At 39.4% G+C, this 27,410-nt stretch overlaps 1 protein-coding gene across 1 annotated transcript; it reads right to left on the bottom strand.

Moving 5' to 3' along the window:
• Window positions 1-2,985: 2,985 nt before the first annotated feature.
• Window positions 2,986-21,898, bottom strand: bmp3 (bone morphogenetic protein 3). The gene is made up of 3 exons (XM_080191173.1): window positions 21,414-21,898; window positions 7,479-8,386; window positions 2,986-6,424 (listed from the first exon to the last, which is right to left on the bottom strand). Exons 1-3 carry the CDS (start codon window positions 21,700-21,702, stop codon window positions 6,233-6,235), a joined length of 1,389 nt encoding a protein of 462 aa, XP_080047299.1. The 5' UTR covers window positions 21,703-21,898; the 3' UTR covers window positions 2,986-6,232.
• Between the last annotated feature and the right edge of the window lie 5,512 nt (window positions 21,899-27,410).

A 27,410-nucleotide genomic window follows, 5' to 3' on the forward strand; every position in this document is an offset into this window, starting at 1 on the left:
TTGGAGGTCAATTATCTCAGTTCCAGGACATCATTGCAGGAGTCCCTCAAGGTCATGTCAAGGCCAAATATATTCAACAGTTTTACCAATGACTACCTTCCAGCATGAAGTCAGAGTTTGGGATGTTTGCTGATGACTGTACAATTTGTGACTCCTCAGATAGTGAAGCAGTCCATGTCTGTACGTAGCAAGATCTGGACAATGTCTAAGCTTTGGATGATAAGTGGCAATAACAATCACGCTATGCCAATGCCAGGCAATGACCATCTCCAACAAGAGAGAATTCAACCATCTCCCCTTGACATTCAATGGCATTACCTTCGCTGAATCCAGCACAATCAAAATCCCACAAGTTGCCATTGACTAGGAACTGGACTGAACCAGCCATATAAATACTGTGGCTATAAGAGCAGTTCAGAGGCTGGGAATTCTGTGCACAATAACTCACTTCCTGACTCCTCAGAGCTTGTCCACCATCTATAAAGCACAACTCAGGAGTGTGATGGAATAATTTCCATTTACCTGAGCTCCAACAATACTCAAGAAGGGATGGGCAATAATCACCTCTTGAAGCCACCTCCCCCTGTTTTTGCCACCACAGTATTGCTATCTAATGCAGCCATGCAAGTCATGATCTCTAATGACTCATCCACTTCCGGTGTTTATATATATAAGGAGGATCTAGACATCTCCAGCTTCTGCTGGAGACCAGTATGAATGTTGATGAAAAATCTATGCAGAGGTAAGTCTGCAATGGATATGTATGATGTTGCTGTCTCCTTGGCTGATAGCTCTTTCACCCTATGATCCCAATAGTCTTGGGATAGTACCTCATATGTTCTGAAAGCAGACAATGCCATGCATGTTCTTGTGCAGATGCTCATAGATGAATTGCACAATCATTAAGTGGAATCTGTGGTGAAACATTGAAGCTCGGCATTGTCAGTAAGAGCAGGCAGGCTACAAGTGTGCATGCAGTCAGTGATACCATGAACACTATGAACCCTGCAAACCACACAAAATTTCAGAGATCATCCTGCATTGTGAAAGTGATGAGGGTGTTAGCTGAGACATGGACATACTGCAGGCTGATCGATATAACTTGTGACAGTATAGAAGGTGCTGGAGATGAAAATGTTCAAGGTATGACTGCTACTGCCCTTCCGAATAACGTTCCATGTGCATTGCTTTATGCATTACTCTTCTACAGAATTGTTCAACAGGCTTTATTTCAACCATTTTTTTTGATGAAAGCAAGTTTAATTTGTGAGCACTAGTTCTTGAATAATCATATATACTCATTTCCTTTTCAAATTTATTCTTTCTTGAGATTGGGCATTGCTGGTCACACCAGCATCTATTGCCCTACTTAATTGCCCTTTGAAGATAGTGGTGAACCACCTTCTTAAGTTGCTGCAGAGCGTGTGGTGTAGATACATCCACAGTGCTGTTAGGAAAAGATTTTCAGGATTTTGACCCAGCAACAATGAAGGAAAAGCAATATAGTCAAAATAGCGTGTTACTTGGAGGAGAACATGCACATGATAGTATATACATGCATTTGTTCCCCTCGTCCTTCTGGGTGGTGGAGGTTGTGAGTATGGAAGGTGCTGTCAAATGACGCTAGTGAGTTACAGTAATGCGTTTTGAGTGAAGTTTATGCTGCTGGATTGAATACCAGTCAAGTGGGCTGCTTTGTCCTGGATAGTGTCGAGTTTCTTGATTGTTGTTACAACTGGACTCATTCAGGCATTTGGCGAGTATTCCATCCATCTCCTGGCTTGTACCATGTAAACAGGCTTTGGAGAGGCAGGTGGTGAGTCACTCGGCACAGAATTCCCAACCTCTAATCTGCTCTTGTATTTCTTGTATGGCTGATTCAGCTCAGTTTCTGATCAATGGTGGTGATATGGGGGATTCAGTGATGGTAATGCCATTGAATGTAAGGCAAATCTGTGCACTCACCAACATAATAATATCCTTTCAAAGGCATGGCTCAATCAAATTTTATAAAGTGATCTAAGTACTAAATAATATTGCAGAATTAAAATGGCTTGTTTTGACATGAGGTGATTCCAATATTTGATTATCCTTTTGCCAGTATCTTTATGTAGATTTGAATATATAGTCAATAATTGTCATTGGGTGAAATACTTTCCCCTTTACCGTTAGAAATGGACAGTCCCACTAGTGACCATATTTGTCTATCAATGTGGAAGACCTTACATCTGTATTCTTTTTCTCATTGCTTTCATGCAATCAACTTCACAACTATCAATCTAATGCAACACATGCCAACTGGTTACATATTTTGATCTAATCAAATCATTTTATAATAATGTTAGAAATATCCTATTTTATATTGGGACCATTCTGACTTTTTAAATACTTCATACTTTCAGCCAAGAGTATTAGTATTGGAAAAATATTCTAATTCAGAATTTGATTAGTCAAGTGCATAATGATGTTAGAGGTTAAAATACTGACTAATCTGAAGCCATAGTTAGGTAAATGCAGCACCCAGTATGGAACTGAGTCACATATATCAAGAAATTTCAAACTTAATCCCTCATGTGTTGTGAGTTTGCCGATTTTGGCCAGGCCAGTGGTGGGGCAATATACTTATGAAAGAATGACTGAACTAGGGTTCTTCATATGCAATGCTCTTTCAATGCTGACTATGATGCTATCCTGGTGGCACTTGCTATCATGTGTACCAGACTCCAATGTCTTCAGGAGATGAGAGAATTTGGAGATATTTCAGAAAAATTAGAGAAATAAATGGGAGGGGAAAAAGCAATAAGAACTGGGTTAATATTGTTCTAACAGAACAGAACCACAGTGAGAAAGAAAACAAAGCAAGCTTTGTAAACCATTCCTGACATGAAGAGGATTTAGCTCTGATAAAACACAGCAAGGAAAGAATGGTGATTTTTTTTCAGTTACGTAACTAAATTTATTCATTTCCAAAGATTGTAAGGAAGGTATCCATTAATGCAACAAAACACTATTAAACAAGAAAGCTCAGACATCAGTAGTGACAAGTGCCCTTCACAGTTTCATTTCAGATGCTTTGTAGTGTTCAGGATACTGAAGCTAATATTATTACTCTTTAATAAACATTACTGCAACCAAATGGTGAAACTGCAAAACAGGGGAAAATAAACTGCAGCCAAACATAAAATAAATTAAAAAGGCATTTCAACAGGGTTTCTTTCCATATACAAATATGTAGTAGTTTAAAACATATTGTACAATATTACATATCAACTAAATGTTTACAGGAAATTCTTTACAAATTAATGAAATGTCGATTTTTTTAAAAAAAATCTGCTGCAGCTAAATCAAAACAATACACTATCCAAATCACAGAAAAATTGAAAATATATTGTAATATATGTTGATGGACATACAAATGCACTTAAACAATACAAAGTCATTTCATTTCATCCACCTTTAAATATTGTTGCCTTATGACCAAAGTTAAAATTGGAAACATTATTATTTGTAATATTTTAATAACAAAAAATTGTACTATTTAAAATGGAGTTACTTTTTTAAGTTGGCAAATTTGCTTAAATTTTGAAAAACAGAAAGATACACAGACAAACTGCTTTACAGAGGTCTGTGTAATACTACATACTATATAGATATATTAGAATTTTTATAAGGGAAAACATGCAATTTGTCTTACATTAGTTTAACGCAGTGTAAACTATTTAAATCAGAAAGCGTGAAATGGGAAACATTCATTTAATTAACCTGTTTTTCAATTGGCAATTGATTTTGGCAATTTAAGAAACATGTCCACTTTTGTAACAATTCGAAAATAGAACTATATACAAAACAAGAATTACAATTACTCGATGTACTCAAATACGTACCTGCTTAAATAGCGAAAATATATTTGAATTTTAAAAAATTATTGAAAAATTACATGGGTGATTACCTTTTCTGAAATGATTATAAAATACTTTTCCTCTAACAAAATGTCTGACTATTGAATACTCATATAAAGAAATGAAGATATTCTTACTGTTATAAAATGCTTAAAAACAATTGACACTTGGATCTAGAACTCATCTTTGGGATCAACATGAGGGTAAACTCACCTGACAGGCAATATGAATGGTTAGCATAAAATAATATTGAAAATGATACATTATCTAAAGAGAATTCCTCTATTGGATTATAAACATACTCATTAAAATATTAATATTGTAAGGCACCATGCTCAAGGGCCAATGTTAACAACTTTGTTGTTTCCACTTGGTTTCAGGTACATATAAAGGATCTAGTCAGACCTCTCAAGTCCATACAGACTCAAGTGATGCCTGGTGTTCAACTCATTTCACTTGAAGAAAATTAGTTCCAAGTAAGGCCTGGATAAGTTTCTTTACTTCCACAATCAAATATTTGTAAATGTGGACTGACAAGTGGAATGCAATAAGTTTCATTAAATCCTAATAATTCACACCTTTCACTTACATTTATCTTTACATTAAAGAAATTAATGATATAAGACAGTGGTTTAAGACAAAGTTGGAGCCCAAATTTAAGTCCAACTCAGTGAAAATAAAACAAAAGGTGATGGAAGTTGTACATTGCTGCTCACTGTAAAGTTTGCAATGAAAATACATGCTGCCCATTTCAGGGACATTTTTTTTTACATCTGGAAAATGAAATGTAACCTATTAATATAGATGGTGCATTCTGAAGGGTAAGCTTGAGTATCATTGCTGGAGGAACCTGCAGATACTGACGGCACTGCTTACCTGCATAATAGCTGATGGACAAATGTTTATCAATTGTGCCAGACGCTAAAGTTAAATCACAATTAATTCTTCCTCAATCTTATTTTAATGATAAAATAGATGTTTTGTAGTCTTTAAAAACATATATAGGTACGACATATTCACGAATGACTTACTTTACATCAATAAGTATATTATTTGAATAAAGCAGCATATATTAAGCATAATTACAAAGGACAGATTTTGCCTTTTTGAGCATACTCCAGTCTGTTTAGTCTGAATGAAGACTTAAATCGTAGGGGATTTATTTGTAAATAAATGTTGCTAAAACAATATTAGGTAACAGTGAAAAATAGAACCATAAATGGGGCTGAACAGGTACCAGTTTTGATTTGAATAGCAAAAAGGCTAATTTTTAAGCCAATGAAATTAACTACTTTATTGCAAAGCACTTTGTTATGAATAGGACGGTCCATCAAGAGCAGAGTGGGGAGAGTAATTATTCCAGATATGATAGTCTCACATATCTCCCTTGTTTGTTTCATTGATTTGGTAGTAAGTGGGTCAATTCAGGAGGCAAAATCTTAGTTTGTTTTCACTAATTGGCCACAAATGTACTTATCCCCAGGTTGATTCCTGGGGTTAACAATGATGTGCTTGCTTCAGTTCTGACAGAACTGATTTGGCCAATTGGAAGTGGAATGGATGCTTCTAAACCATTGCAGCTCTGCAGCTACAGGAGTACCCTAGTTAGTTGTAGCTATATCTGAATGGTGTTTAGCAGCTCAAGCAAACATTCTGTAACCCCAGAGTACTGGGTTTCCTTACTTGTTTAAAGTGAATTTCTTAGATCATGCAACATCTTCACAAATATTTTGCATTTAAAATGTTGCTCATTAATAGTAAATAAAATATTGTGCATTGAACATGCCCTGTTGTATTTTAGCAAATAAATTGATTTTTTTTTCAAATAATACATTTGCATTGATTCATGTAGCTGCTTTATATTTCAAATGATTTAATTATTTAAGAGTACTGCAATAAAATACAAAGACTAAAATAAAATGTTCATCACATTCTGTGATTGGCTGGATGGATGGGATGCAAGTGGGGATTAGGGGGAGAAAAGTCATAAATCAACCATAAAACACAATCTTTCGAAGTACAATGGCAATTTATATTATCGAGTCTTTAAGAGTTTAAAAGAAATCTATAATAAATGCAGTTCTGTCTCAGAATTCTGAATTCCAGACACAGACCTCTATTGCTTCAATTTGCTGTTGGTTCAGTAAACTGCATATTTAATGTAGGTGAATGGGTTTGTAAATAAAACGATAAATTATCTTTCATTCCCTTTCAGCTAAAGGCACCATTCAGTTTTCATTTGTTGGAAGACTTCTTTTTTGTCACTCAGAATGAAAAAGACAAGAACACAAAAATGTCAGCAGTGCAAACCCAGAATCAAAGCTCCTGTGAGGTTATCTGCAAGCGCATGACTCCACTGTCATGTTTGGGTAGACCTTCAAGACAATATTCTTGTTTTCATCGACAAAGAGGATGCTTAATGATGACATTTTCTCAGGTACGCAGCATGGTTCTGGAATCCCTGGAACAACGCCCACTGCTCTCACTATACTCTGAATTGTAGCATGATTTGAAGGTCTCAATGACTAAAAGAAGAGGGGAAAAAGATTTTATAGTAACACCTTTGAAAATTATTTTATCGTTCCATCTTTCTTATGGATGGCGTCTAGTGAATAAAATAAGCATTGGGAGCTGACTCCTTAACTCCCAACATTTTGCATCAGTAATGATTTAATTGCATGATGGAAGAGGCTTAAATGACTGAATGGCTCACCCCATGTTTCTATAAACAAAATCCTTCTACAACTGTAGAATTCAAGTTTCTGGAGAAAATCTCCTCTCCCCTAAAGTTCACAGTTTTAACTGTATAAAGAAAGACTTCTTAAAGTTATTATATGGTATGATTTGTACAATAGAATATGACTTGATGAAAATATGTACAGCTTAATGTTGGCGATCTTGCGTCATGAATGCTTGATGTGCTGTAGCCAATTCTCATTCTGTTGTATTTCCTGAGGCATTAATCTGATTCCAATAAATAGATTAACTCCTCCATTAAAATAACAGAGCCATGAATTTGGCTAAAGTGGGCCAAATATTTACAAGCTAGCATTTCTGTCTGTAAATTGGAAGGACTGAATGGCTTTCTTCATCTACAGGGATCCATTAAGGTCAGCCCCATGTATTTCTTATTAGCTGGTTAGAATGTAATATTGGCATATGCTGGGGAGTAGGCTACCTGCTAAATTCACATGACATAGGGACCAAAAGGACCATAGGGTCCCTACATTCGGCCTATTGAATCCACACGGACAACAATCCTACCCAGGCCCTATCCCCATAATCTCACATATTTACCCCACTAATCCCTCCAGCCTACACACCCTGGGACACTACGGAGCAATTTAGCAAGGCCAATCAAACTAATCTGCACATCTTTGGAGTGTGGGAGGAAACTGGAGCACCCGGAGGAAACCTATGTTGAATGGGGAGAACATGCAAACTCCACACAGACAGTGCCCTGAGGCCGGAATTGAGCCTGGGTCACTGGTGCTGTGAGGCAGCAGTGCTAACCACTGTACCACCATGCCAGCCAAGAAAGAGGGAGAAAATTACAATATAAAAAATGAGAATACCCACCTTCAGCATTGGGAACTGGCAGGCACCTGCACAATAATAGGCATCAAAAGACTTGGGAGAGATTATCCATTCACTCCATCCAATGTCTGCAAAATCCACTTTCAGGTAACGGCGAGCACAATTTCTGGGTTCATTCCACTGTCTCCGTCTTGCCTTCCTCAATGTTTGCTCATCATATTGAAGAGTCTGTGACTTCTGCCTGTTGCCTTTCCTCTGCTTTGCCTTTCTCTGCCTGTCTGCTGGCCGAGGATGCAGCTTTTTATACGGCCTTCTTGTCTCCCATGCACTAGCCTCATTGTACTGGTACTCTGCACCAGGTAACTCATTATTGTGCAAGGGCATGAGTAAGTTAGTTGATCGTTTCTTTCTTACTTCAAATGTCCTGTTTGCGGCATTAACTCCAAAACTCTGCACTTTGGTGACAAATGATCCCCGGTGTCTTTGAAGGGTGCTCACCACACTGTCCAGTTCTGAAATTGCTGAATCATTTGCATACACCAAGATGTAGGGTGAACGGTTTGAAAGCAACTGTTTCCATAAGGTTGGACCAGAAGGCATGATCTCAATTCCAATCAAAAGATCATCATTTGACTTCACATTGTTGACCACTCGTGTGATGTCTTTCCACTGCCAAGAGAGAAAGTCTCGGTAAAAAGTGGATGCATTGATCACATAGTGACCCAGAATTCTGGTGTTGTTATCAGCAGTGGCAAAAACCCAGATTGAAAGATCAATGTTGACTTGTTTTCTGTGTAAATGATGATGATGGCAGCCCTTTGAGTAAGGGCAAATATTGCTGTTGTTTACGAGATCAGCTGTATAATAATGCAAGGTAGCAGACAAAATGTCTTCAGATTTTGTCAGAGATGTCAGATTAAAAATGTGCAGTTGCTTGTCTCCAATCCACCCTATAATAATAATAAAATAATGATAGATCAAATATCCAGTCATATCAATGCTTGCATACAGTAATATTGCAGCATTAACGATACAATTAATTGTCCACTTCATAAACAGATTCCTTTATGTTATGCTACACATTACCCTTCTGGACTGTTGTTTCTATGTTAATAAGTGTTATTCCATCCAGATACATTAGTGGACAAAAACCTGTTGGTAGGTGAAGAATTAAATCACTTGTTCAACATTATGATGAGGCATTAATTCAAGTTCTACAATTGAAATGAAGTTATAATTATTTTGAAATGTTGTATTTTTATGAAGTTATACATTTGAATAATGAGATCAACTCACTGCATAGGGGTAATCAGGGTTCTAAACATGATAGTGGGTGCCATTACATTTATATACATTTATTGCTTCTAAGTCAGAGCGATGAAAACAAAACATTTTTTGGACAATATGGCCACATTGGACAACCAAACATGAGACTTTGTCATGAAAACCCTGCAGTTGAGAATGAGGCCATTCAGCCCATCAAGTCTGCACCAACAGCAATCCCACTTAGGCCCTTTCCTATAACCCTACATATTTACCCCTCTAATCCCACTAACCTACACGTCCCAGGACACTAAGAGGCAATTTAGCATGGCCAATGCACCTAACCCACACATCCTTATATTAATTACGTGTCCAGTCGCATCTTGCCAATTGAAACAAAGTAAATATCAGGCTGCTTGTCTCACCAGCAGTGGCTTTAGGCTTATCATCAATATATGCAAAGGACCAAATACCTGTTTTAGGTGGCAGCCCAAAGACTGCACCTGAAGATACTGGTGGTGGCTAGAATGCCCATAAAGATTGAATACAGGTCAATTTTGTCATTGTTACACCCATTGTGCAACACGTACAAATTTTTATCCCAGGACATCAGAATATAATCTTAGATGACATTCCAATATCATATGAACATATTTTAGATGAAATGTTAAACTGAGATTCTATTTGATTTATTATAGACACATGTATTGGGATACAGGGAGAAGTATAGTTTCTTGCATGCTATACAGACAAAGCATGCCGTACATAGAATACAGTAAGAAGTCTCACAACACCGGGTTAAAGTCCAACAGGTTTATTTGTTAGCATGGACTTTCAGAGCGCTGCCCTTCATTAGGTGAGTGGAGAATTTGGTTCACAAACATAGTATATATAAACACAGACTCAGTTTACAAGATAATGGTTGGAATGCGAGCCTTAATAAGTAATCAAGTCTTTACAGGTGCAGACAATGTGAGTGGGGAGAGAGTTAAGCACAGGTTAAAGAGATGTGTATTGTCACCAGACAGGACAGCCAGTCAAATTTTGCAAGCCCAGGCAAGTCATGGAGGTTACAGATAGTGTGACGTGAACCCAAGATCCTGATTGAGACCGTCCTCTTGTGTGCGGAAATGGCTATCAGTTTCTGCTTGGCGATTCTGCATTGTCGTGTGTCTTGAAGGCCGCCTTGGAAAACGCTTACCTGAAGATCAGAGGCTGAATGCCCATGATTGCCGAAGTGTTCCCCCACTGGAATGGAACGCTCCTGCCTGGTGACTGTCGAGCAATGTCCATTCATCCGTTGTCATAGCGTCTGCATGGTCTCTCCAATGTACATGCCGCGGAACATCCTTTCCTTCAGCGTATCAGGTAGACAATGTTGGCCGATTTGCAAGATTATGTACCGTGTACCTGGTGGATGGTGTTCTCACGTGTGATGATGTCATCCATGTCAATGATCCAGCATGTCTTGCATAGATTGCTGTAGCAGGGTTGTGTGGTGTCGTGGTCTCTGTTCTCCTGAAGGCTGGGTAGTTTGTTGTGAACAATGGTCTGTTTGAGGTTGTTTGAAGGCAAGAAGTGGGGGTGTGGAGATGGCCTTGGCAAGAATTGGTCTTCATCGATGACATGTTGAAGGCTTCGGAGAAGATGTCATAGCTTCTCCGTTCCAGGGAAGTACTGGACAACGAACGGTACTCTGTCCACCGTGTCCCGTGTTTGTCTTCTGAGGAGGTCAGTGCGGTTTCTCACTGTGGCGTGTCGGAACTGTTGATCGATGAGTCGAGCACCATATCCTGTTCTTATGATGGCTTCTTTCAGCATCTGTAGGTGTCTGTTGCGATTCTCCTCATTTGAGCAGCTCTTGTGTATACGGAGGGCTCGTCCGTAGGGATGGCTTCTTTATCCGTTTAGAGTGGAAGCTGGGGAAGTGGAACATCGTGAGGTTTTCCGTGGGCTTGCTTTGGTGAAGTGCTGAGGTGACTATCCTTGATGGAGATGCGCCAATTCTGGAGAGTAGTCCATGGTGGGTCTGATGGTGGGATGAACTTGTTGATGTCATCATATAGTTGTTTCTGTAATTGTTCACCATGAGTCCAAAGGAAGAAAATGTCATCAATGTATCTAGTGTATAGCATCGGTTGAAGGTGCTGTGCAGTGAAGAAGTCTTGTTTGAACCTGTGCATGAAGATATTGACATACTGAGGTGCAAATTTGGTGCCCATGGCTGTTCTGTGTGTCCAGATGAAGAACTGGTTGTTGAAGGTGAAGACGTTGTGATCCATGATAAAGTGGATAGGTTTTATAATTGCATCTGGAGATTGGCAGTTGTCGGCATTGAGTACTGAGGCAGTTGCAGCAATGTCGTCATGTTGGGTGATGTTGGTGTAGAGAGCTGAGACATCCATTGTGACGAGGAGTGCTCCTGGTTCAACTGCTCCATGGGTGCTGAGTTTCTGTAAGAATTCCATCGTGCTGCAACAGAAGCTGGGTTTCTTCATATGATAGATTTCAGGGTGCCCTCAACATAGCCAGAGAGGTTCTCACACAGGGTCTCATTACTGGATTCAATTGGATGGCCGTGTGAGTTGGCCTTGTGTATCTTCAGGAGGCAGTGGAGCCCTCCAACGCGATGAGTCCATGGGGTGACAGCATGGAGGGTACTCTGAAGGTCCAGATCAAAGGTCTTGATTAGAGTATTGAGTTGATGGGTGTGTTCTTTGGTTCGATTTGCAGGTAACTGTCTGAAGTGTTCCCCATTGTTCAGTTGTTAGTACACCTCTTTGCAGTCATCCATTCTGTTCCGTATGACAGTGGCCCCCTCCTTTGTCTGCTGGTTTGATGACAATGTTGCGGTTGGTCTTGAGAGCACGGATGGTGTTGTGTTGTGCTTGGGCGAAGTTCAGGGCTGTCTTGTGAGTGCAGCTGATGAATCTGCATTGGCGCACCTCCTGACGGGTTGGGCATACATGTTGAGAGCAGCGGCCTTCCAGAGGAGTCCAATTCAACTCTTTCCTCCTGGGTTGCTGCACCATGGATCTCTCTATCAGCTGTTCCAGTTCATTGGCTTTCTCATTGGATTCGCTGTTGGTCTCTTGGGATTTGCGGTAAAACCGCCCCAACCTCCTTGGAAGACAAACACGAGACACGGCGGACAGAGTACCCTTCGTCATTCAGTGCTTTCCTGGAGCGGAGAAGCCACAACATCTTCTCCAGAGCCTGCAACACATCATTGTTAAAGGCGAATATCTCGCCAAGGCCATCTCCACACCCCCACTTCTGGCCTTCAATCGTGCAATGTCAAATAGAACATTGTACGCAGCAAACTATCCAGCCTTCAGGAGATCAGTGACTACAACACCACACAACCCTGCCACAGCAACCTCTGCAAGATGTGTCAGATCATTAACATGAATGCCATCATTTCACATGGGAAACCATCCACCAGGTACACGGTACATACTTCTGCGATTCGGCCAATATTGCCTACCTGATATGCTGTAGGAGAAGATGTCCCGAGGTATGATTGGCAAGACTATGCAGACACTATATCAATGGATGAATGAACACCATTTGACAATCACCAGGAGGGAATGTTCCCTTCCTGTCGGGGAACATTCAGCAGTCAAGGGCATTCAGCCTTTGACTTTCGGGTAAGCATTCTCCAAGGTGGCCTTCAGGACACATGACAAAGTAGAATTGCCAAGCAGAAACTAATAGCCAAGTTCCGCACACATGAGGATGGCCTCAACTGGGATCTTGGATTTATGTCACATTACTTGTAGCCTCCACAACTTGCCTGGGGTTGCAAAATCTCACTAGCTATCCTGGCTTGAGACAATCCACACCTCTATAATCTGTACTTAACCCTCTCTTCACTCAAACTGTCTGCATCTGTAAAGACTTGATTACCTATTAAGACTCACATTCCAACCATTATCCTGTAAATTGAGTCTGTGTCTAGATATGCCCTGTTTGTGAACCCAATCCTCCACTCACTTGATGAAGAGCAGTGCTCTGAAAGCTCGTGCTACCAAATAAACCTGTTGGACTTTAACCTGGTGTTATGAGACTTCTAACTGTGCCTATCCCAGTCCAATGCCGGCATCTCCACATCATGTACATAGAATACACAGGGGAGAAGGAAAGGAGAGAACGCATAATATAGTGTTGCTGTCATAGCTAGGGTGCAGAGAATAATTAGCGTATGGTGGGTCCATTCAAAAGTCTAATGGCAGCAGGGAGGAAGCTGTTCTTGAGTTGTTTGGTATGTGATCTCAGACTTCTGTATCTTTTTCCCAATGGAAGAAGGTGGAAGAAAATATGTCCACTGCCTGGGGTCTTTGATTATGCTGGCTGCTTTTCCAAAGCCGCGGAAAGTGTAAACAGAGTCAACGGATGGGAGGCTGGTTTGCGTGATGTTCACAACCCTTTTATAGTTTCTTGGGATCTTGGACAGAGCAAGAGCCATACCAAGCTGTGATACATCAGGAAAGGATGCTTTCCATGGTGCATCTGTAAAAATTGGTGAGAGGCATAGCAGACATGTCGAATTGGAGTCCAGATGGATGTTGAAGATCCCAAGAAATAGTGATAGCCATACCACTAAGCAATCAGCCAATGGCACTATTGCAAGACTATTAATCCAGAAATTTAGCTAATGTTCTGGAGACCAGGGTTCGAATCCCGCCATGGCAGATGGTGGAAATTGAATTCAGTAAAAATAATCTGGAATTAAGAATCTACTGATGACCATGAAACCATTGCCAATCCTTGGAAAAACCCACCTGGTTCACTAATGTCCTTTAGGGAAGGAAATCTGCCATCCTTACCTGATCTGGCCTGCATGTGACTCCATAGCCACAGCAATGTGGTTCACTCTCAACCGCCCTCAGGCAACTAGGGATATGCAATAAATGCTGGCTAGCCAGCGATGTCCATGTCCCATGAACGAATAATAATAAAAAAAATTAACCCAGAACATGCAGCTTTCTTACTTTTATGGTTAGTTTCTCTGAAAAACGTGAGAAGTGCCACAAACATCAAAATAAAAAAAAATCAAAACTGAGAAGCGACATTTTCCTCCACATGACACAAGATGGTGCTGTTGAGCTATTAACAATGAACTGGTGGCATTACTACTGGATTCAAATTCAGTTGGGTGTTGAACAAACTGTTACTAACAATGATTAACTAAATTATAGACTTATTCGTCCTGTAATAAAGTTGTAAGTTGCTTAAACAGAGAAATGCGTTAAGACTTTAAGAAACAGACATTTGGATAAGGCAAATTTTTTTTTTGAAAGAATACAACAAAGTGTTTGTGGAATACTGTAGTGCAGAATATAAATTAAAAACAATTCCCAGAATCATCTATCATTAAACTGAAAATCACTGCTGTTTTTCACTTGCAGCAGGAGTTTCTTACCCCCCCTTGCGTGCAGAGAGGGAACAAAAAGCTTCTCAGTTACAAAAGCTTCTTTAGTTAGATGTTTACAGCATTTTGTCACATTTCTCAGGAATATCTCACTGACAATGAATCATTTGAAAGTTCAGCAACCAATTTTATGCAGTCAAACATTTTATTTTGATAAACTCTTCAACGTAGCCTAAGGACCCTGGAAAATGTGTCTGAGTCTGCTGCCACAACAAATGGGAATTTGAGCTGCTGGAATTACTATCCCACTGATCCTGCCCTACTTTCTGGGGTCCAAGATACTTGCATTAATCGGTCTAGCACCTGCACTAGTTGAGCTGTGGTGTCAGTGTACAGGGGAGGAAACTAACTGCAGAACTTTGTCACGTCACTAACAAGTGAACTCGGCAAGCTCCAAACTGCAAGGATATTAAAGAAGGTTACCCATTTCCAAAGGCTGCTCTCCCTCTATTAAATAGTATTAGGTCTCATCTCTGCCAGATCAGATGCTGTCAAGCATATAAGCAGATATTCATTGTGTTGTGGACAACTGAGGGGAATTTATGAGTATTTTACAGATGACGTTATTGTAGTTGTCCCATCCCTTCTGCTAATATTGACAGAGAAGCTGATGGGTCAATTTCTACACCCCATTATCTGTTATAAACTCTTATAGATGCATGTTCTGTCCCAATTTACATCTCATCTACCTTTGATATGATGTAATTTGGCTAAAATATATACAAATGATTGGATTTTTATGCATTTCCATGTATTCATATGTGCAATATTCCATACACAATGATAAAATATGTGCATGAATTAAACTTTAATTTAAGTGGACCATGTGTGGCAATAAACCATTTATCAATTTATTTCATAGCAACTGTTGGCACAACAGAGACCAGTACTGTGCTACAGCACGGTTGAAATCATTTTTGTAAACCCACAGGAAAATAACTAATCTCATAGCATCAAAATTCATTCACGTTTGTTTTGATGTTCTTTAAATAGAGAAGGGATCTAAAATGACCTATCAAGCTCATCTCCTTTTCCAAATAAAAGGCTTTGCTCAAAATTTTATCATGAAGGATATTTGTAATTTAAGCTGTAGATACTGGACATTTACCGTAGCTAGCAACAAGATTATATTGCTGCTGGTCATGAACTATGAGGTGTGATCTTGAGAGCTACATTCCCCGTGTAGGGAGATCGCGTGACAGAAAGATAAGTTGGAGATAGCTCATTACAGGACAGATTCTGCAATTCATTCCTTCATCTAGTGTAGTTCCATGCCAGGGAAGTTGTATTGTGTAATTTGCTTCTTCTCGTAGGGAGAACTAATCGTAGGATACAACTAAATATATTTGTATGGGTATCAACAATAAGTCAGAGATACTTAATGGCATAATGCATGCCTGGGCAGTGCTAGTTCAACAAGTGATAGTTGACACTGTTTGAACAACTGCATCAAGTTCTAGGTGATTACATTATCTAGGATAGAATTCCACAAACAGAAGTGGAATGTGAAACTCCTGGACAAATTTGGGACTGAGATAGAATATTGAAGCAGTTCTTGTTTCTCTGGCACAAATTGAAAATCCTTTTTGACTGTTAGCTACTTTGGTAATGCTACTATAATCATAATGTAGATTGCTGTTTAATATTATTGTAAAAGTTTCATTAAAGCATCGGATTATAGCACAAAAATAGATTATTTTTGACCCATTAACTTCAACACATTTAATCCATGCCAGAGGTGTTCTTCATCTTTTCCTCTCACTCTTCTTCCCACATCCTTCAAAATTCCTCTTTTTCAAGAATGACATATACCGATCTTGGACAACACAGGCAAAGCAGTATATATTGTCACATTCTAGTTTCCTTGACAGCATTACGAAATAACCACATGTATACCGTTCAGTTCCATATAACTATCACTTTCATGTCATCTTTATTATATCTGATGCGTTAGGGTAAGAAAAGAAAAACTTAACTTCTGCTTGTTGTGAACAGAATGATAAATATCTGGCAATTTAAGTTAGTTTGCTAAGTGTAAGTTTCTGCTTATTGTTACTCACATTGGCTGGGATTTTCCCAGCATGAGCTAAGTCTCCACATTGAGAACTGTACGTGTCCCAAGCATGCATAGGTGTGGGGCAGGGCAGCAGCGGTTATGATAATGAAGAGGCCATCACCAGGCCTGTGGTCCAGCTAAGAACAGCCCCCTGCTGTCTCTCCTCACTGCTAGTCCAATCAGACGGGCAGCTACTCTGCAGCCTCAGAGGTATCACTGGACTGAGATCTACTGCTGAGGCTGCAAAGGGAACAATGGAGAGGCTGATAAGAAACCTGATGCTGAGCTGGGGCTCAGCAGGCTAACCCATAGAGGCTAACCAAGGCCCCACCCCAGGATGTGCCCGGGAGGCTGCCTCTATGCAAGTGGTGGCCTCTCCATTTGACAGGAGCCGTTCTGACTGACCCAGGAAAACAACCACCAACTGGCTCTTTAATTGTGTAAACTGGTTGCCCCCAGGCACTGCTGTGAAAATAGCCTGATAGAGGGACTGCGGTGGAGAGCCGTCCCGATGCCAGCGCCCACAGGGCTGATAAAATCTTGGCCACTGCAGACTGTTCATTATCTTTCAGATATTAGATTTATGATACATAATTTAACTCTGTTTTATAAGGTAATCAACTCCATATCTCCCAGGCAACGTGTGAAGTAGAAACATAGTTACACCCAAGTACAGTAAAGCCCATTGGTATGAACCTCTGAGTTATACACATTCTTGTTAATGTGAATCCTTATTCTTTCTCCTGATTCTCTTAAGGTTATGTATAGGCATTCCTGCTATGTCCAGGTTTTATTATAGACAAATTTATCTCTGCTCCACCAATGGGAATACAACAGGGCTGTACACAACTAGATTTTGAGGATAAAGTTTGTATGCAGCTGTCAAATTTAGGCACTGATGGCAGGGGGAGCTCTTTCCCTATTACATACAATTTAACCTTCACAGAAGTCCAATACACTACTTCTGAGCAGAGGCGTAAAGTCTGGCAAAATATTGAGGAAACCTAGCTCCTGAGCCTTTCAGGTTTCATAAATTCAATGCAACGTGTGAATGAAGGACTTTCACAAATTAAACCTATTCTTATTAATGCATAATATGCCATATCATGAGAGACTGAGAGTGGCACGGTGGCACAGTGGTTAGCACTGCTGCCTCACAGTGCCAGGGACCCAAGTTCGATTGCCAGTCACTGTCTGTGTGGAGTCTGCAAATTTTCCTCGTGTCCGCATAGGTTTCCCCCGGGTGCTCCAGTTTCCTCCCACAGTCCGAATGATGCGCTGGTTAGGTGCATTGGCCATGCTAAATTCTCCCTCAGTGTACCCGAACAGGTGCCAGAGGATGGCAACTGAAGGATTTTCACTGTAACTTCATTGCAGTGCATGCCTACTTGTGACACTAATAAATAAAGTAAAGACTATTTTCCATGCAAAAGGCTGTGGCATGCAGTCTGGTGTTATTACAAGGTTGTACTTCATTAGTTGACAATTTGATTGCACTGAGGTCAAATTAGCTTTGACGTATTGGTTACAGTCAAAGTGGGGAAATGCTTATATCACAAATCAAAAGAGAAATGCTAGAAAATCTCAGCAGGTCTGGCAGTATCTGCAAGGAGAGAAAAGAGCTGATGTTTCAAATCCAGACAGTCCTTTGTCAAAGCTTAAATCACAAAAGCCAATTACATGATGCAGAACATGATTTATGGTATTATGGCATCACTGTTGCAAACGTGTCTAACTAGTTCTGTTCTTCGTAATTATCCTCCGTAAAAAGGCAAAAAAAATTCAATATTCATAAACAGAACCTGCAGATTGTTTTTGTTGAAGCTAAAATGATGAAAAGCGTCAATGTTTCATATTAACTCCATAATATCCAGGCCTATTGGCACCATTTCTATTCATATTTCCTAGTTATAATAACACGTTAAGAATAAGATTTGTTGAAATTGTCAAATTTGTGCATGCTTGGGGGAAAATGGCAACACCTAAAATCAACTGCAGATTTTTTTACTGTTGTCTGAACAATTACATTTCTGATCATTGAAAATTCTTAGCGGTGATGTCTTGAAACAGTATCAAAGGACTATTAGAAAATGTCATTAACTAATACTTAACTGAAAGCAGCAACAGCATGTGACAGTCTGTAAAACAGTGCAGTAACTAAAGGATTAAACACCACTTGTACAAGACATAGGTTATTGTTACACTCAATGAATCGGCGAGTGGATTTGCCCATAAATATAAATATGAGGGTGACAGATCAAAAAGGAAAGGACATTATTTAAAGTTCTCTTGAGATCATCAAATACTATTTCTTGATTAGAAAGGGGTAATTTGTTCCTGAGGCAGATATATGCTGTATAGAATTAACGTTAATTGAATGGGTTCTCTAATTTTTTTTCCTCTATCTTGCATACAAATCAGAAACAACTCTAAAGTTATAGTCTAAATGTACCTTAAAAGCCCATGTTATGGTATGAATTCACTTTGTGCATGGTAGAAGTTGGGTAGGGGAGGAGTGCCAATATCAATTAACAATCCCTACAAGCAGAAGGAGGCCATTTGGCCCATCGAACCTGCACCGACAACAAATCGACTTCGGCCCTATCCCTGTAACCCCACATATTAACTCTGCTAAGGGTCAATCAACCAGCATATCTTTGGACTGTGGAAGGAAACTGGAGCACCTGGAGGAAACCCATGCAGACACAGGGGGAATGTATAAGCTCTACAGAGACAGTGACCCATGGGCGGAATTGAACCTGGGTCCCTGGAGCTGTGAGGCAGCAATGCTAAACACTGTGCCATCCATATATTCATAGTACAAATATAATCTGATAGTTATGTAAATTTTCATTGTTCAATGTTTTGTTTGGATAGTTATACAATGTCACAAGAGTCAACCTGTTGTATGGCTAATCTGACAGGATTTTGGATAAATCACAGGACTAACAAGGGCCAGGTAGATTGTAAGTACATTTTCTGGTTTGTATATTTCTATGTTCCAAGCTTTGTTTCTAACATTTGAACAACACCAACATGTTATTATAATTTATCCAACTCAACTGGTAGCCAATATTAAAAATGAGCACAATTGAAGTTGCAAACATAGATTGAATTCTTCTAAAGGAGACTAAAAAGAAAAAGACTTGGAAGGACCTTTTTTTCAAATTCAGCTGCTGGAGAACAAGCTAGAAAATTGAGGTGTGGCACTCAAGTTGGACATTCTGTATGAGCTTAAGTTTATTCATTAGTGTCACAAGTAGGCTTTCATTAATACTGCAATGAAGCTACTGTGAAAATTCCCCTGGCATCATGCTCCAGCACCTGTTTGGGTACACTGAAGGAGAATTTAGTATGGCCAATGCACCTAAGCAGCACATCTTTTGGACTGTGGAAGGAAACCGGAACACCCAGAGGAAACCCACACAGACACAGGAAGAATGTGCAAATTCTGCAAAGATAGTGACCCAAGCTGGGAATCGAACCTGGGTCCCTCGTGCTGTGAGACAGCAGTGCTAACCACTGTGCCATCATGCCACCCTGATTGCAAGGACAAATATGTATGACAAAAATTGTATGATTGCAAGAACAAATGGTGTAAACCATTCAAAACAGAACAGCTTCTTTCCTCTACAAACAGAGCCTTAGTGTGACTTCAAAACTCTAATCTAATCTTGAGATTCAACTACTTATAAACTGCCTGAGCTTTGCTCCCATGGTTTATGATTCTATTGAAACCTTTGAATAGATCACAGCTTTATAACCATAACACTCTCCCAGGCATCCCATGATTTCAGTCTAAGTATCTCAGTTGACACCACAAACTATGAAAATGAGGTTTAAGCGAGTTACTGAATCCTTTAAACTCAACCCGTGCCTTAAAAATCACTCCATGCTTTCTTCTAGTGACACAAACCTTCAAAAAGGGAAGATGCCATTCTCAAATAAACTTTAGACAGGGCATACTACTGAGCATACAGACCAAGACAGACCCAACTTCCATCCACAGAATTGCCCAATATCAGCCAAGAACGCAATGATGACACTCCAATGTCCCCCAGTGTCCCTGGGTGAGTGAGAAGACAAGGCGTGGTCAGAAGTCTTACCTCTAATTGCTATGCAGTTATTGCTGTAGCAAATGCAGAAATGAATAGTGGAAATGTACACTTCTGTCCAGGGATAGTCACATACTCGAACAGCCACCAACACTCACATATCCTTGCTCATATTAAGAATAGATATTTGACTCAGAGGGCGCCGGATAGCTGTGGCTGACTTGTTGGATCGGAACAACACTAATGCTGTGGGCTTGATTCCCCTTCTGTCTGAGGTAGACTTGGGACCTGTCCTCTCGCCCTGGCCCTGAGAGTGGAACGCAATGGTCTTTCCACCGCTAACATCGCTCAGGATGAAGCACCAGCTGAGAACGAACCAAGGACTTGCCTTTGGATAGAGCACGTATACACACCATTTGATTGAGGTACTGAACGGCTGTCACAGCTCACTGAATCATAATCCAATATGAGTCACTGCCTTTAGCAGAGCGAGGGAAACCAAACTAGGAAAAGGCAATGAAGTTCGCACTCCATGACTTAACACCGTTTCAGTCCATTATGAGTCTGCCAGGTAATCTGGCTCTTGGGAATAATGCTACATTGAGTTTATAAAAAATATTACCCACCTGTATGCGACACCAATACTGCACATTACTGTTTTGGAGTGTATGTCCTGGTCCAGATAACATACTTCAATCTCTACACGAGCGCCTCTACAAATGCAGAGCAGTTTGATGTGCGTGACTCAAGATGAGTGGGTGAACAGTGACAGTAACACAATTATAGTTAGAACCAAAGCAGAAAATGCTGCAAAATCTCAGCGGATCGGACAGCATCTGTGGATAGAGAATCCAGCATCCGCAGTATTTTGCTTTTATCTTATAGTTAGAACCAATAGTTTCACTGACATTTTGGATTCAATTGTATCAGGAGTTTGCACTCATTCTTCTATTTAGTGACTATTTCAGACGTACTGCTTCCTCTGTGTGCTCCAAGGTCAACACTCTTTGGAATCGCTGAACAATGAGTAAGATCGGGTTAAAAATCTCAGGGAATCCGTGCATAAGGAAGTTCTCCCATAAAGTCACAGACATGCTGTTTCACGCTCTGCTCCCAAGTAAAGCAACCCTTCCCTCATTACATCATCCCATCCACCGCTATATACTTACCCAAAGTGGCTTTGTAACTACGGACCGTGTTGCCATCCTGAAAGCGGTATCCTGCTTTATTGTACTTGTCATAAAGCATCAGCATGTGCTCCGACAGTGTGTCCTGGATCAGGTCAGACCCCGTGGAGATGGGGCTTCCCTCCCGAGCGGGAGCAACGTCTCTGGAATTCTCACCCACGCCTGCAATCCTCCTCAGCCCGCGGAAATGATCCTTCAGCAGATCCGAGAAGCCCACAGTCAAACAGCTCCATCCGACACACACAAACACCAGCGTGTGGAATTTACCCATCCTCTTAAACAAAAACACCAAACCAGCAGAGAGACACACTGAATTGGAAATAGATTGTCTCCAGAAAAGAAACAAATGTTGCTTTTCCAAAAGTTCCAAGTCAGTGCTGTTGAGGCTTACACTGTTCCAAGCGGCTGCAGGTAGCTAATGAGAGGAGCTCTCCCACATCCTGTGCATGTGTGTGTGTGTGTGTGTATGTGTGGAGCCCGGCTCACTCTGATCGCTGCTCCTCTCTGTCTCTTTCGGACTCGGCTGCTCTGTTGCTATCTGACTGCAGGCGCACAGTGTTATGTGTCCTAGCTCAGGGCAGAGCTTCGGCCCGACCAATCAAACTGCTTCCCTCCCTTAAATCAAATCAGACTTCAAAAAGCCTACTACATCTCAGATGTCGAGAGGTGATAGATCAAATATTCCGAGATTGTAGCCCAATGAGAGCCAGACTGTGACTTTATAAATTGTTACATGATCCGAACTGATTGTCACCAGAACGAGGGATAACACTTGAAAAATGTATCATACATATCGCGGAGCTTAATAGCGGGTTTTGGCTACGAGACACTCGAATAATCATTATTAGATTGGGAGAAAGTATTTCGCTTTAGACTTACCTGGTATAAGCCTAGTTAACTTTTTAATTCTCATTTTGGAACAATTCCATCCTGAGAGCAGGAAATAGGGAAAGGCATGTACATGAATGTGTATCCAGTTACATCAATCAATGTATATCCAGTTATAGATCAGTGTATATCCAGTTATATCTCAGTGTACATCTAATTATACATCAGTGTATATCCAGTTATAGATCAATGTATATCCAGTTATAGATCAGTGTATATTGAGGTTTATAGATCAGTGTATATCCAGTTATAGATCAGCGTAAATCCAGTTATACATCAGTGTATATCCAATTATGCATCAGTGTATATCCAGTTATAGACCAATGTATATCCAATTATAGATCAATGTCTATCCAGTTATAGGTCAGTGTATATCCAGTTATACATCAGTGTATTTCCAGTTATAAATCAATATATATCCAGTCATAGATCAGTGTATATCCAGTTATATACCAGTGTATATCAGTTATAGATTAATGTATATCCAGTTATAGATCAATGTATATCTAGTTATAGATCAGTGTCTATCCAGTTATATATCACTGTATATCCAATTATATAAATCAATATAAATCCAGTCATAGATCTGTATATATCCAGTTATATATCAGTGTATATTCAGTTATATCTCAGTTTATATTCAGTTATACATCAGTGTATATCCAGTTATAGGTCAATGTGTATCCAGTTATAGATCAATGTATATCCAATTAAAGGTCAGTGTATATCCAGTTATATATCAGTGTATATCCAGTTATATAGATCAATGTATATCTAGTTATAGATCAGAGTATATCCAGTTACATTTCAATGTAAATCCAGTTATAGACCAATGTATATCCAGTTATATATCAGTGTATATATCCAATTATATAGATCAATGTATATCCAGTTATAGATCAATGTAGATCCAGTTATATATCAATGCATGTCCAGTTATACATCAGTGTATGTCCAGTTATAGATCAATGTATATCTAATTATAGATCAGTGTATATCCAAGTATATATCAGTGTATATCCAGTTATAGATCAATGTATATTCATTATAGACCAATATATCCAGTTACAGATCAGTGTATATCCAGTTATATGTCAGTGTACATCCAATTATATAGATCAATGTAAATCCAGTTACAGATCAGTGTATATCCAGTTATATCTCAGTGTATATCCAGTTATACATCAGTGTATATCCAATTATATAGATCAATGTAAATCCAATTATAGATAAATGTACATCCAGTTATACATCAGTGTATATCCAATTATAGATAAATGTACATCCAGTTATAGATCAGTGTAGATCCAATTATATATCACTATATATGCAATTATATAGATCAATGTAAATCCAGTTATAGATCAATGTATATCCAGTTATAGAGCAGTGTATGTCCAGCTATACATTAGTGTATATCCAGTTACAGACCAATGTGTATACGGTTATAGATCAGTATATATCCACTTAAAAATCAGTATATATCCACTTTAGATCAGTATGTATCTACTTACAAATCAGTATATATCCATTTTAGATCAGTATATATCTACTTATAAATAGTATATATCCACTTATAGATCAATATATATCCACTCATCGATCAGTGTATATCCAGTTAAATGTCAGTGTATATGCAATTATGGATCAGTGTATACGCAGTTATATGATACTTTATTTCCAGTTATAGATTAGCATATATCCAATTATAGATCAGTGTATGTGCAGTTGTAGAGCAATAAAGTCATTACAACACAAAAAGACCCTGTTCCCCTTATGTCTGCACCAGCCATCAAGCATCTATCTATTCTAATCCAATTTTAAGCACTTGGACCATAGTCTTGTATGCTTTGGCATTACAAGCACCTCAATGAATGCTTCTTAAGTGTCTACCACTCTTCTACACAGCATGTTCCAGATTCCCATCACCCTCTGGGTGAAAAAAATATTTTCTTCAAATCCCTTCTAAATCTTATGCCCCTTATCTTAAATCTACGCCACTGGTTATAGACCTCTCTACTAAGAGGACATTCCATCTACCATATCTATGTCCCTCATAGTTTTGTACGCCTCAGCCAGGTCTCTCCTCAGCCTTCTCTGCTCTAAGGAGAACAACCCCAGCCTCACTAACTTCTCTTCATAGCAGCAATGCTACAGTACAGGTAACATCCTGGTGGACCTCCTTTGCACCCTCTCCACTATAATCATACCTTATCTATTGCGTAACGAACAGAACTGCACACAGTACTCTAACTGTGACCTATCAGACATTTGGGGTAGCATGGTAGTACAGTGGTTAGCACTGCTGCCTCACAGCTCCAGGGACCCAGGTTGAATTCACTCAGGTCACTGTCTGTGTGGAGTTTTAACATTCTCCCCATGTCTGCGTGGGATTCCTCAGAGTGCTCCAGTTTCCTCCCACAGTCCAAAGATGTGCTGGTTAGGTTGATTGGCCATGCTAAATTGACCCTAGTGTCAGGTGTTTAATAGGGTAGATATATGGGGTTGTGGGAATAGGGCCTGGGTGGGATTATGATTGGTGCAGATTTGATAGACCAAATGGTCTCCTTCTGCATTGTAGGGATTCTATGATTTTATGCAGCTCCATCATAACTTCATATACCTTCTTAATCACCTTATCTACCTGTCTTCCTGCCTTCAGGGATCTATAGCTATACACCCCCAGATTCCTCTGGTCTTCCATACTTCCTAGAGTCCTGTCATTCATTGTGTATCCCTCTTATCTTGCCAAAATGCATCACTTCACATTTTTCAGGGTTAAATCCCATTTGTCACTGTTTTGTTTATTTGCCTAGCCTGTCTATATCATCCTAATTATAAATCAATACATGTCCAGTAACATATATCAACATATATCCATGTATCTATCAATGGATATCATGTTATAGATTAGAGTATATCCAGTTATATATCAATATATGTCCTATTACATATCAATGCATACCCAGTTGTATATCAGTGTATATCCAATTATTGATCAGTGTATTTCTAGTTATAAATCTGGTTATATCCAGTTATATTTCAACATATATTCAGTTATATATCAGTATATGTCCTATTATATATCAATACATATCCAGTCATAAATCAGTGTATATCCTGTTATATATCACTGTATATCCAGTTGTATATATATATACCATTTTATATAGGTGTATATGGTTAGATATCAGTGCATTTCCAGTTATATGTCTAGTTATATATGTGTACATCATTATATATATCAGTGTATATCCAATTATATATTAGCGTATATCCAGCTCTCTATTAGTATATATCCAGTTTTTGCAGTCCTCGTCAACACAGAGAAAATATCCCAATCTCCGCAAACTGTTTGGGTGGGGTTCCAAGAGACTTCATAAAACGTTTCAAAATACACAATTCTTCTTCATGCTCATTATTTCCAATCGAGGATTTTCCGAGCCTTATGTATTTTTAGCGGGTCTTTATTCATTCTTATTTAAAAAATCGTTAACAAATGACTCCTATTCCAGCTATTCGCTCGCTATCAATGTTAATACAGAACGCATAACCCACATCGTCTTCACATTACACGCGAGATTAGTTGGCGTTTTCTTTCCGTAAACGCAAACCTCCTAAAATTATCGACAGCTAATGCAATCTAATTCATCTCTGACTCATCCTGGAAATAATAGTGTCAATTAACATAAAGTAATTCAGCCGAGTTTATTCTGGGGGTGCATGGAGAATGATGCGGCTTATTCCTGGCTTTAGAAGTGATCTCCTCTCTGTTCAGGGGTGAATGGTGATTAGCGGACACATCCTGCAGGGCTCCCCGTCCAGACACTGCACTGCATGTCACACACACCAAATACAGATAGGAAGAAAACTTTAAATACCCTCTTTCACAAACATCCATGAATAACTAATGATTTCTCGTAAACATCTACTGCCATGATCTGTATAGGTGATGTTTATTTTGCTGACAGAAGAATTTAAAATGACTATATATATGTATAAACAATTCGTATTGTGAATGTATTTGCAGCCTATCTGTCACCTGGATGAATTGTTATATGGAGAAAACAGCATTTTCAGCAATCTTACTGCCTTCTGTGGAAAGAGCCCTACCTACTGCTAAATTCTCAAGTCGAGTACCCAGGTACATTTAGAAAGGTGAACATAGATATTCAAAGGTATTCACGCATATCGATATGAGATGCACACGGAGCACTGATAGTCACCATTGCATTGTGTCACATTTAAAGGAGACTATTATTACTGAGTCTTATTCGTACTGTGGAGGTCGGAGGTCCGCTTACTTAATCTCATATTATTCTAAATCTAAGGCAATGCACGCACATAAGTACAATACTGCATTGTGATCGTTCCCCTACTTACCAGTTTAACTGATCTACCATCAGCTTTAAGTTACGCCAATTTTCCCGAGACGCATTTCACAAATCCCCAAAAGCAGAAGCCTTGCCAAGAATTGACAGACTTACCTTTATACTTATCTGACTTTAGTCCCAATCACTTTTACATTCCTGTTATTTGAATGACTGCAGTACCTCTGCACTTGACCTACCCAATAGATCATCTGTTAAACTGACTGTATGAGAACATGACTCATAAAGCTACCTTTCCCTCTTGACCCACTCTCTCACTTAGGCTGCAGTTGCAGGATGTGTCCCGTTACCCTCCTTTCAGACTTCTCAGTAACTTTAAGTAAGTTTACACTGAGTTTCATTGTCTGTACGTGTGGACTAAATTATAATAAAAGCAAAATACTCAGGCTGGAATCTTGCTTTTATTCATTTGTGGGAAGTGGGCATCACTGGCTGCTCAGCATTTATTGTCCATCCCTAGTTGTCCTTGTTCAGAGGACAGTTGAGAGTCAACCACATTGCGGCTTTGGAATCACAGGTAGGCCAGGCCAGGTAAGGATGGCAGATTTTCTTCCCTAATAGACATTAAAGTTTAAAGTTTATTTATTACTGTCACAAGTAGGCTTACATTAACACCACAATGAAGTTACTGAGAAAATCCCTAATCGCCACACTCTGGTGCCTATTCAGGTGCACTGAGGGAGAAATTAGCATGCACCTA

Source organism: Carcharhinus amblyrhynchos, chromosome 1, assembly GCF_965287045.1.
Source record: "Carcharhinus amblyrhynchos chromosome 1, sCarAmb.v2.hapA, whole genome shotgun sequence".
Lineage (NCBI taxonomy): Eukaryota > Metazoa > Chordata > Chondrichthyes > Carcharhiniformes > Carcharhinidae > Carcharhinus > Carcharhinus amblyrhynchos.